At 27.7% G+C, this 12,620-nt stretch overlaps 2 protein-coding genes across 3 annotated transcripts in view; one reads left to right on the plus strand and one right to left on the minus strand.

Moving 5' to 3' along the window:
- Positions 1-72: 72 nt before the first annotated feature.
- On the minus strand, positions 73-4,181 carry LOC114123095 (uncharacterized). Its single transcript, XM_027985957.2, has 7 exons — positions 3,735-4,181; positions 3,349-3,669; positions 2,971-3,214; positions 2,753-2,899; positions 846-1,089; positions 474-779; positions 73-408 (listed from the first exon to the last, which is right to left on the minus strand). The coding sequence occupies exons 1-7, from the start codon at positions 3,815-3,817 to the stop codon at positions 242-244; spliced, it is 1,512 nt and encodes a 503-aa protein (XP_027841758.2). The 5' UTR covers positions 3,818-4,181; the 3' UTR covers positions 73-241.
- Positions 4,182-4,765: 584 nt separating this feature from the next.
- LOC114123090 (cadherin-23) overlaps positions 4,766-12,620 on the plus strand; it is a 34,129-nt gene continuing 26,274 nt past the window's right edge. Inside the window, exon 1 of one of the 2 annotated variants that reach the window (XM_027985955.2) lies at positions 4,766-5,182. The gene's annotated coding sequence lies outside the window, so the exon portion shown is untranslated. The remainder of the gene's footprint in view (positions 5,183-12,620) is intronic. The other variant, XM_027985954.2, reaches the window with a different exon arrangement.

Here is a 12,620-nt window from a genome sequence, read left to right on the forward strand (position 1 = left end):
ATCTTAGTTAACCATACCATTTTTATAAACATAAAATATATTACACTAATAATATTTTGTTGGTAACATTGATTGGCTTAATTATTATTTTATTTCACATTTTTTATGAAATGTTATATTCAAATATAGGTTACACAATAAAATACATAAAACAAATAAAACAATTTAACATTCATTCAAGTATTATGAAAAATATCTTGACAGTTATAACTTATTGTTTAAACATAATAAATAAATACCTTTATTTCTTGGTATCTATTAGTTCTGGCACTGATTTTAATTCATGGCTATAATTTGATGATGTTTTCATTGCTAAAGTTATACCACTTTTATAATTAGCTGGTATGACAATATGATTAGTAAATTTGACATTTTCTTTTTCTTCACGTAAAAGATTTACCACTTGTCCTAAAACAACAGTTATTGTGAGTTATTGTTGATGACTAAAACAGAAATTGTTTAAATATATATACCTAACACATTAAATCTATGCCAATGTCGGCTAGGATGTGTGGCCAAGGACATGAGATCTGTTTGAGGGGTCCACCTAGACAATATATCAGCTCTTTTAATCATCAATGAAGATGGAGAAAATAACTGTGGAATTAATGAATCCATGCACGATATGCTCAGTGGGTTTGTTAAGTAAATTTGAGCAAATTCAGGACGTAGGGGATTATATGATACCCCATAGACCATTTGATGGTGCCAACTATCATGCACAAGAGAAGGTGCCACGTCTGCACGTTGGAGGTTTAAAGTCAATATGGGAACAGCACCTATAACAAATAGTACAAAATTATAATATAATAATAGTAGTTGGAATTTCTTAGTTATTTAACTACCTTTTTTTATCCAAGTTGCAAGCCATGGAGCTAGAGGTAAATCCAAATATTGATTAGTAGCAAAAAACCTAGCACTGACTTGTGAATCTGTTGCGGTTTCTAAAGTTCTAACCAAATCTTGGGCCATGCAACCAGCTACAGCTCGAGATTCCAAATACGGAACAAGTGGAGCAGTCTCATCACGCAAGCGGGTACCAATAATCTGAACTATACGGTCTAAATTGAATTGTGTCCTAAGAGCCAACTAAAATATATTTATAATAAAATAATTTATACACTAAATTTAATGAGTATAAACTTATAGTTAAATTGTCATATTATAAATCTATAGGGCATCTATCAGTGCAGTAATGACCAAATATGGCCCGCATGAGTTTATTTAAAATATCAGTGTACCTATATAAGATGCGCCAACAATAAAATATTATATTCAATTAAAAGAAAAAATTTAAATTCTAGGACCGCCCAGATTTTTTTCTTCTTATTTATGGCCATTGGCAAAAAAAGGTTTGTTGCCACTGTATTAGTGTACAGGCGGGGCACATTTATTTTAAAATCATAACTATTTCAATAAGTTTTAAACAATGATTTATTATACATTGAGAATTATCAAACAGTTAAACATGAGAAAAATCACTATAAAAATTCTACTCAGATATTAAACTACTTCAATTTCTCATTAATAAAATTTCTTCCTGTTCCCGCCTTAAAAGAAATTAATTGACTAGCAGCGCTTTAGGTATAATCCAAAAAATATTCCGCTTCAAAATATGAAATTAAGAATATATATTATTTAAAAAAGTTAAAAGTTAAAAAAATTATAATGGTAAAAAATATTGTCTTACTTCGACTGAAAATCATATAAAAAATATACAATCAAAAACATGATTAGATTTTGAAATAATGAGTCTTCTTCGCCTTCTTCCCAAATATTTGGGGTAGGCCAAATAAATCAACGGTTTTACAGCTGCTTTTTAACTTCAAAGTGACATACTGCTTTTAGAGGACTGTTCCCATTTTCCATGTCAAGGAGTCGAAGATGGTTCTGGGTTAACTAGATAAGTCTAGTAAGTTTAGTATACGAAAAACTAGGCATTGTCTAAATGATTAGACATCTAACCATATTACTGATTTTATGTCTTGATCTTGAGGTTTATTTATTTATATCAACAAGTAATAATTATAGTAATGGTTTATTATAGGAAAAGTATAAAATATAATATTTAGGAACTTATCACATTTGGCACTTTGTTAGTTTTTATTTGTAAAATATTATATTTTTAGGGAAACTATTCTAGAATCCTTTTCAAAAACGTTTTTTTTTTTAACTCCGGTCCTAAAACATTTTAGTGTTAATATTTTTAGAAATCAACAATGCAACAAAATACTTAAATATTTCAACACATTTTATATAACTCTCTTGATCGAAACGAATTATTATTATTTGCATGGTCTAAAAATATTTTTTCCATGCCCAACTATATCATTATGTATGGCGTGAATGCATATAAATAATAAGAAGTATTAATATTTAACACGTTGACTATGTACGTCTTTTTGTTGTTCTCACTCAGTGTATAAGTCACTTTTCTAAAAATAACATAAATAATTGTTTCTATATGGTCAGGTTAAATAAATATTTTAAAACATGCGTTTAATCACAGTAAAAATAATAAAAAATAACATTCAGCAACGTGTAGGGAATTATAAACCATTTACTTTAAATATATATTGGACGCCAATCGTGTTAGCATGGTTCTAAACGCATTGTTGTATGATCCTCATGACGCCAATTGGAGTCAGTATGCAGTTAACGAGTTAAAATAGTTTAAATTAAAAGATGATAATGTCATATTATTTAGTATAAATCTTACTCCTATCATAAAATATTTAAATTACAAACTTACCAGAGTATTTATAACTGCAGTTGCCCCGCATGCTGATACACCAATTTGATTTACTTGAAATTGAGCGGCCTCTTTTTCTGACCATACCATTTCTTTAATCCAAGTTAAATCATCAACCCGCATTCTTTTCATTTTTTGACATACTTCCTGATGAAAAATATTTAATAATGATAAAAAATAATCATAAATTGAACTAGATACTAAACATTTTATATTACCGTGGTATCAGAATTACGTCTCATACATCCATTACGTTCTTCTTTACAAACAGGAAGATTGGTATTAAGACTCCTAAAATATTGAGTAGGTATAATTGAACTCGATATTGGCAATCGAGGGATTAGGTTTGGATTGGTTGGCTCATGAGTCACACTATTTGTAACATCAAGATGGTTTTCTTCAAGATTAGGATCTACATCGGAACAAGAAGTCAATAGGTCTTTTAATAACTGCACTGTACCACTGTTAAACAAACAAAAATAGTAATTAGGTATTTTTTATTTTTCTGTAATTAATAACTTTCTATATGCTATAAAGCCAATTACATAAACAAGTGGCATGAATCTAATATACAAAACTTAAAAAAAAATAAATACTTTGAGTTATTAGCTATTGGTTCAGTAATCTCTTCGTCTTCAGATACATTGTTAACAGTTGGTTCAGGTTCAAAGTCCATTTCCAAGTAATCCATTAAAGGTGACGTACTTCTATTGTCTATAGGTAAATTTTCAACTGCTGGTTCTTGCCGATCACCACGATAAGTGTAAATACAAGAATCATTATCCGAATCACTATCTTCCTGGTCACAACGTACCAAACTAGCAGCGATCATGTGGTCATGTTGTTCAGGGGTATCACAATCAAGACAACTTTCAGTATTAGAACCATCATGGCTATGCGCTACGTTGTTATTCAACCTAGAACAAACCAGAAAGACATTGTAAATGGTTACAAATGAATTTTAAATCTAGCATTTAGTTACCTAGATGATTCTTTCTGATCAGATAACCCTTCACGGCTACAGCCAGGTCGGTGCAGTTCGTCGTCGTCGTCACCGTTCTTCATGTCTCTTATCAAGAATATTTATAACCCTTATGGCACGTCTGGCTTGACCAGAATGGGCGATAGCGAACCCAACATAGTGTAACAACAAAATGCACAAATAATACTTGCGATAATCACAACCTACTGCTAACAGTCGTTATTAAATTACGTTTCGTCCAGAATTATTGTCAATAGACGACGCGTGACTTAGAATTCATAGACCATCGTCGGCACGAACGCGGAGCACGATAGTGCGTAGCGCATAGAATTGTAAAAAACATTAAAACGTAAAGATTTTATGAATGAAAATTTTTTTTATATTATGTTACTATATTTATATATCAATATCTCATAAACATTAAATATTATAAATAATAATAACAATCTTTAGGGACTTGATAACGTCGTCGTCAGATCAGTTCTTGATAGTAAGTTGATATCTAAGCTCTTAAGCCGCGTTTTACTTAGTAAAGTTTTACTCGTTGTGCCATGAGTTATGACCAAAATATCAATGTTTTAATTTTTGTAATTTTTCAACTTAGTATACAAAGCTTAATGTATAATTAATATATCTTTAATCGTGATAGTGACGACAAATAAGTATTGTTGGACCGGTTTTGGTATTTTTGGAGGTAAAGTCTGTACGCTGTAAAACGTTCTAAATACTTATATTTATACTGACTTTTAGTGATGAAAATTCAAAAAAAAATGTTAACATACAATTATTTAATCGACAAATAAGAAAATAATATAGATCATGGATGTACTAGCGAAAAAATACAGATTACCTATAAATTATAATAATTAATTAATAGGTTTATAAAACAAAAAAATAGAATAAAACGTTTAAGTTAGAGACGGCCGTTGTCACAGTGCCGGCAAACGTGCTATAACGAAATTCTCAGGATCATTTCATCGTGATTGGCAGCGCTGTAAGCCATCGCAATCAAGTAGGAGACCCGCTAAAAACGGATGAGAATTGAATTTTCCGGTTCACATCACGCGCGCGGCCCATCGACACGTTCGAGTTCATCACCGTTCCCGGCCGACGACACTAAAGTCTGCACGGTTTCGCTGGCCTCAGTCTCACGCCACACGCGTTTCTAACTCGTCGCGTGTTCCTACCTCGGGTTGATTATGATATTTTTCCAGTGCACCGACAATTGGTTCGTCAGCTTTCTATGTCTGTGTGGTTGTCTTAAGTGACAATATACTCATAAATAATAACATAATAAATACGTCAAATTGTTGTTATAACTTTACATGGGTGCATACGACCGGCCTGTGACACTCGCAACTAACGCATTAAGTTTACAATACATTTTTCTGTGAAGCTTTTAGTTCACATTGCAGCCGACGAGAAACCGTGGATTATTCTTACAACGGGTGAGTTTTCATACAGGAATTATTTATGTATATAGTACATGTCATAGTTTATAATATACAAATTTATGTATACTTTTATACAATATATTAAGTAATTACCTTTTTAAATTCAGAATTGAAAATGTTAACAACAAAAAACATTTATATTTTTTAGAAAATAGGTAGGCGTTTAGACTTATATAAATTATACCTAAATTGATATTTATTCCAGAATTTATTGTCCCAATTAAAACTATTGATGAATTTACTAGGTACTAAACTTATAACAATAGAAGGTTGTAACTTATAGTTAAAACTTAATTAAGTGTCTTCTGAATGACAATCAAATGTTTTATGCAAGAATACAAGAGCTACCTCAGATAATCTATTAAAAAATAAATAAAGGTCTGATTTTATAAAAAAAATTATGATAATGTTGGTTCTTGCTGTGAAAAAAAATACTGTAATTCCATGTTTAAGAATTTTTAGTTTTTAAATTTCTTTTTTGTAGGTACCAAAAAAGTAGGTATGGTATTTTTAATTTTTTTTATTAAATTCTAATGATACGTAATCACTAATCATTATAAACTATATAAGTAAACAAACTATCTATACAACAACGTAAATACATTGGCATGGTTAAGTAATTGTCATTTTTAATATACCTACAGTCAATATAGCTTATAAATATAATATAGTGTATACTATTATACATCTGTAGTTTATAGTTTAATACGTATACCATAAAATGTATCTGCATCAAAATCGTTATCGTCCGCATTGCTATGCATAATTACTTCACCGTGACGAGTCAAAATGCTATGAGTGTACTTATTTTTTGTCGTTATACTTGTGTATATTTTAAGTATGATGTCGTTAAAAAATTATACTCATTATAATATGTGAAATAATAAAAATTTATATTTATTTAAGAAAAAACACTGTAGGAATTTGCTGTTGTCGAATTTTAATTACCTATTGAAAGACGATAAATAAATCTATTGTTATATAGGTGTTTTTAACTTTAATAGGAAATATTTTATTTAGATTAATTGAATTAGATAAATACCCTCAAATCAAATAGACTGGATATTTAGAATGATTAATTAATAAATTTAAAGTATCGAATATTATTATTTATTATAATAATTATTATATTATTAGGAAGTTTAAAGTTTTCTATTAGATAGAAAATAATATTGTATTTAAATTACTTATAAAAAAAAAATGTATTATAATATATTTTACTTAAATTACTATTGTTTTAACTTCTAAAATATTATCCATTTTTGGACCATAAATATTAAATATTATGTGATGAAGATATTTAGGTATACGATTAATTTTAATTATATTTTAATGCTAACATTGCTATTCTAATGTTAAGTGATCACTAAAGTAACCTAATAAACTAGTTGCTGTACTAAATTTAACAAACTTAAAATAAAAATCCTAACCTAACTCTTTAAAACATGCAGATTTATGACAGTGAATTAGTCTTAAAGGAAACTTATCCGACACATTCAATACTAAATGCTTAAAACACTTGAACATCTACCTACCACTAATAAGATATATTCTACATAGTTATTAAAGGGATTACGTATTACTTGTTAGTTATTATTATATAATCTGATAATGATGATAATACGAGTGTTATGTATTTATAATGCAGGATACCTATATAGACCATAGCAGGGATGGTCAAACTTTTTTTAGACACGATCTACTAAAAATATAGTAATATACTTAACCTTAGATGATTGACTTTCAGAGATTTTTTTTTTTTTTTTTTTATTATATAAATATAATTATTAAGAAATATGTAGGGCGCGTGACCCTAAAAATAAATTCTAACATGATCGACTGTTTGGCCGCCCCTGGACTATACTATATTTAATATTGTATTAATTGGTATAATGGATATTCCCGGGTATTAAATATGTAAATTAAGGTTCATATTTACCGATTGATTAGTTCGATTAGTCCCGATGGTTATTGGTAAGCGAATAATAGGTACCTACTGTAATTAAAATTGTCAATTAGAATACAATAAAATACATACGACACACGTGTACCTATAAACGTATTTATCAATCATTATTATTGTTTATAAAATATGTTATAGTTTATATATATATACACCTATATTCAATACTTAACTCGAGGTAGAACATAGACTCTATGTTAAATAGATGACATAGATCAGCGGTTCCTAATCCATGGACCGCGGTCCACTTGTGGGCCTCGAGCAAGCTGCATGGTACTGGGTCGTGAACAATATAATATTAAATATATATTATACACTTTATGCCTATGAATACGTATATATAGGTGTGGTATTAGTGGGCTTCAAAGATTTTTTTTACAAAATTGGTGGTCCGCACAACTAAAAAGGTTGGGAACTGCTGACATAGAGTATGAATATAGTTGTGTATAATTATTAGCCAAATAGCCAATATAGGGTGTAAATACAAATTGTAGGTAATTTATTGTATTTATAATATTTATATCTACTATCTTATTAATATTCAAAACTAACGATACAATAATTATATTTTTTAGAGTAATTTAAACAGTTTATTTAGTTACAGTCAATATGGTAAAATTTGTATTTAAATAAACCTAGGTGTTCATGTATTATAAATTATAAACATGGATGTATTATTTAATATTATAAAAATATATAATAGCTAAGTCTTGTATTCTTGTACTTGATCACGTATTATTTTTAAAAAAAATGAAAATACCTTGAGCAATTTAAACGTTTAAACTTATTACTTGTTAGTTATTAGTAAGGTATTACCTAGGTTAGGTAACTTATGTATATAATATATACCTACTATATTTATTGTTATTTTCTTGATTTTATAACCTAAACAATACTAACCTTAACCTAAAAACACACAAAGACGAATTCTTATGGTACATTTTTTTTTTAAATAAAATTATATTTTATCTAAGATTATTTTTTAAAAATAAATATTATTATTTTATCGTTTTTTATTATTTAATGAATTACTAAAATATAATAAAAATATAATTACTATTAAGTAAAGTGATCAATGCCAATATAATATAATATGTGATTTAGGTAGGTATACATTTTACAAGAAAAATGATTAATAGGTAACCTCCTTTATGTTTACAGTATCAACCTTAGATCATTTACTATCTAGTACCTATATGAATAAAATATGATCAACATAATTATTCATTAATTTATTTTTAATTAATAAAATAAAACTACATTCCACATTGATCATACTGTTTTCAGGTAGATATATTGATTAAAAAAAAAAAAAAATCTTAAAATGTATAGTGTATGGCCATTTTAGTTATTTTTTGATTGTTATTTCAGATATAATAAAATTCTACATGAATTTAAAATAATATCCCTACTTATAAACTGAAAGAAGTATTAACCCATGAGTCGTTAGACTTAATGTATAAAACTTGACTTATAAATAAAATTTCACCGGACCTCAATAAATTATAATTGTCTATACATTATAATATTATGTTAACTAATTAAAAAAAATAAGAACTCATAAAACCAATTTTTACATTAAAATTTATATAGTTTGTCTATTATAATTATTAATATATCAGTTATAAAAATTCGATTGTCTCAAATATACCTATATGTATATATATAAAAAGTCGTATACTTATAAGGTATAGGTAGCTCTTATATTTTAAATTTATTAAAAAAAGCCACAAGTTGATGTTTAAAAAAAGTAGATACCCAAGTAATATTTTTAAAATCTGATCGTAAACAGAAAATTATAATAAAAACATTTTATAAAAATTTCAAGTACGAGTAACTACAGCTATTTGTTTGAGTTATATCTTATATCGATTATGCCAATTTGAGTGAAAATTCCTCATTTTCCTTATTTTTTTTTTTTTACTTTAAATTTTGACTTCTCTCAAGTATACAAACCAGATTCTGCGATTTCCTATTTGAAACCACATTCAAGTTGAAAATTAAAGTATTTTATTAAGTACTTATCGTGTACAGTACACGTATACACACACACACACACACACACTTACAAATCATTATAAAACCAATCGACTCAGATTTTAAAATATATCTAGTTTAAAAAGACGTCTTACCCACATATTTTGTCTCCGTCTTAAACACTTACGACATGGACAAAACGCATTATGCAGTCTCAGTAGAACTCGCTCAATTTTGGTTCTAGAGTAAATATACCTATTATAAACTTGAATTGTGATAATTTTTCTGAGGGAAAGACGCTACGTTTTTCTATTATTACCAATATAACGTTCATTATATCGTTTAAAAATAGCGAAAATGTCAACATTTTTAAATGACTTTTAACTTTTCAAAATTTAAATTTAAAAAAAAATGCAGCGTCTTGTCCTCAGAAATATTGTCACAATTCAGCTTTATTATAGGTATATTTACTCTATAGAACCAATATTGAGGGAATTCTACTCAGGTTACGTAAAAGCGTTTTATCTATGTCATACGTGTGTAAGATGGAGACAACACTACGGGTATAACGTTTTCTTAATTTAATTACTACCTATTTAACGTTCTGGAAATAAAATTTTAAATTTGACATGCCCTGTAAACAATAATATAATAATATATAATATGTATAATGTATAAACACTATAAACTATAAGTTATGATAATATAGTGTTCATATATTGAACCAGGATATATAAACATGAGTAGGTGTGACCCACAGACCGTGAATGGTCATCGTTTCCACTCGGTTGGGTTCATCTGCCCAGTGCATGTAGGCTCTGAAAAACGTTAATGATTTTCCATTTAAAGCACCCACGTATACATTTAAGAAAGAAAACTAAACCGGGTTACTGTTACGTTGAAACAACAAATGCCAATTTAGATACCTGCATACCTATTTTCAATAAACTTGTATTATTTTTCTTGTATCATGGTCAGATGGTGTGTAATTAACAAATTGCGGTATGTTTCCGAAACAGCTATTTCTAACGTTCAGTACCTTTATTTTTTCTTAATCACTAGATGTAATTAAAAATAGATTCCGTTAGATAAATTCGTCACATCTATAAAATTGGATAGGTGACATCGCGTATCTATAAAATAACATATCTCATTTTTAAAATAATGACTAGCGTATTATATAACCTAAAAAATAAGAAATAATTTAAAAAATTATAAACTATGTTATTTTTAATATATTTGTAGGTTTTTTAGCTTTTACGTTTTACAGTTATAAGTAAAATATTAAAATATATGTGCTATGTAGTATTACAGTGTGTTTTCTTTTAAAGGTAACATGAAATATTTCAGTCGATTGACCTCAGATTGATATGGGGTTTTCGATAGGAAATAGAGAATATAAAATTATACATTTTTTTATGGTTTTCAAATTTAGAATTCTTTCAGTGTGAATATGCGTAATAAAACTTGAATTTTTTAAAATAGCAAATGTTATTTTCAATAGCAAATTTGAATAGAACGAATTTTTTTTATGTCATTAATTTTTTAACAAATGATTAAAAGGTGACATTGTGACCTTTTGTTAATAATAAAAGCAGGCTGTATCGAAATGGATTTACTCTGATGTAGTCGGACTAAATCATTTTGAAATTCATGTATTCATAATTTAATTTCTTTATTCTTACCAAAACATAAACTTTATTGTTGTTACTTTTATTGATGTGAAAAAAATCTGTTCGAGATTACAAAGAATGACGAAATATGCTCTGATGATGCTAATCCGTTACATATGTATTCAATATTTAATATTCTACAGTAACTTTTTTGCAAAGTTACCAAAAGTTTTGAAACATATTAATTAGTCTATAATTTTTTTTTCTATAAAATACCTTTATATAAATTATTTATTTAAAAGTATTGTAATAAGTATTTATGATTTACGGAACACAATATTTTCTCGGGTCAAACTAACTTTTTCATTGGTCCTATGATAAATAATTATTATAAATTCGTATGATTGTTACTTTCATGATAATTGATCATTTACGCATCTTATTATTCCAATTGAGCAATAAATTAGATGATTAACTTGCAGTATTTCTTATATCTGGTTTAGTTCTGAAAAAAAAAGGAATCACCTAATCTAACCTAACCTGTTGATGTGTGTATCGTTAACACGCGCTCTGCTTTCCAAAAATCAACCGGCTGTAAACATTTGTAAAAGAAGTAGAAAAGAGTATTGTGATTATTTATAAACCGTATCCTTTTTCAGGTGCACAAGTCTACTACAGGTATGAGGTAGCACTTCATTTACAAGTTCAAATGTCCTTTTTATTTACTTATAGCTCTTCCCTCAATCATTTTTTATTATAATTTTATAGTTAACGTTATGGTTTTTGAATACAACTATGGATAATAATTAATAATATACAATAGTATCTATAGATTTTGATTGAGATGTAATTTTTGGCGATATTTGGATTAAAATTGTATGTAATTGTATAGAAAGGACAATGGACATATATCCAAACTGCGGAATAAAGTTGAAGGTGATTACTATACTACCTAATAAATTTTTATTTCACGTTTTCGTCATAAATTCGTGTGTAAAAGATGTTCACGAATTTTTTATTCGTGAAAAATATTTCATGATATTTTGCGTTTAAAGAGATAGACTTACGAAATTATATTGCATACCGAAAGAGAAGAAATAATAATTGAGTTCAATATTTCGTACGATTTCAGGATATTTCGTGTATTATTATTGCGTAAACAATCTTTATTAGAAATACTAAATCCAAAAAATATGTATACCTATATACCTTTATGTTTATGTATTAACCTTTAAAGTTTAGATGTATTATAATCTTGTTTTTAATTCCCAGATCTGCAATTGAATATGATATAACACGTCTGACGTCTGTCTGTACGATTTTTGAAAAATAACTGTTACTCTAAAATACTTCGACTTATATAACAATATATAAATCTGACGTGAAGAGTATACCTACTAAAAGACGGAAATCGTGTTAATTTCTGCAATCTAAATGGTATATAGAATATATGTAGATTATATATAGGTTCTTTACACGTTCTTTTAAAACTCGCAAAGCCAACTCATTAATTGCAGTCAATATAATATATATATATATATGTGTGTGTGCTGTATGTATATACAATGAACTATGGATATATAGATACCGTTTAAAATGTTTAAACTTATGCGCTTAAAATAATGGCCTGTATAATAGCCGCACCAAAACGTACACGGATAGCGTGTTCCACGACAGCCTCGATTGCCCTTTAAACAATAGATAATAGTATTAATAGTATACCTTATTATTATATTATAATGGTGAATCTCATGAGATACGTCCTGTATAATAATATATTGGACATTGAATTGAATATGTTATAACTTATGATACCAGGCGAATGTACATCACTTAAATAATATATTACTTATAATGTATACATATATAAATTATGTTG

Source organism: Aphis gossypii, chromosome 3 (genome assembly GCF_020184175.1).
Source record: "Aphis gossypii isolate Hap1 chromosome 3, ASM2018417v2, whole genome shotgun sequence".
Taxonomy (NCBI): Eukaryota; Metazoa; Arthropoda; class Insecta; order Hemiptera; family Aphididae; genus Aphis; species Aphis gossypii.

Coding starts and splice junctions, on each gene's coding strand:
- LOC114123095 (XM_027985957.2), bottom strand. CDS start 3,817: ATGAAGAACGGTGACGACGACGACGAACTGCACCGACCTGGCTGTAGC. Junction 2,900..2,970: donor GACGTAATTCTGATACCACG/GTAATATAAAAT, acceptor ATTTTTCATCAG/GAAGTATGTCAAAAAATGAA. Junction 409..473: donor GCATAGATTTAATGTGTTAG/GTATATATATTT, acceptor CTGTTGTTTTAG/GACAAGTGGTAAATCTTTTA.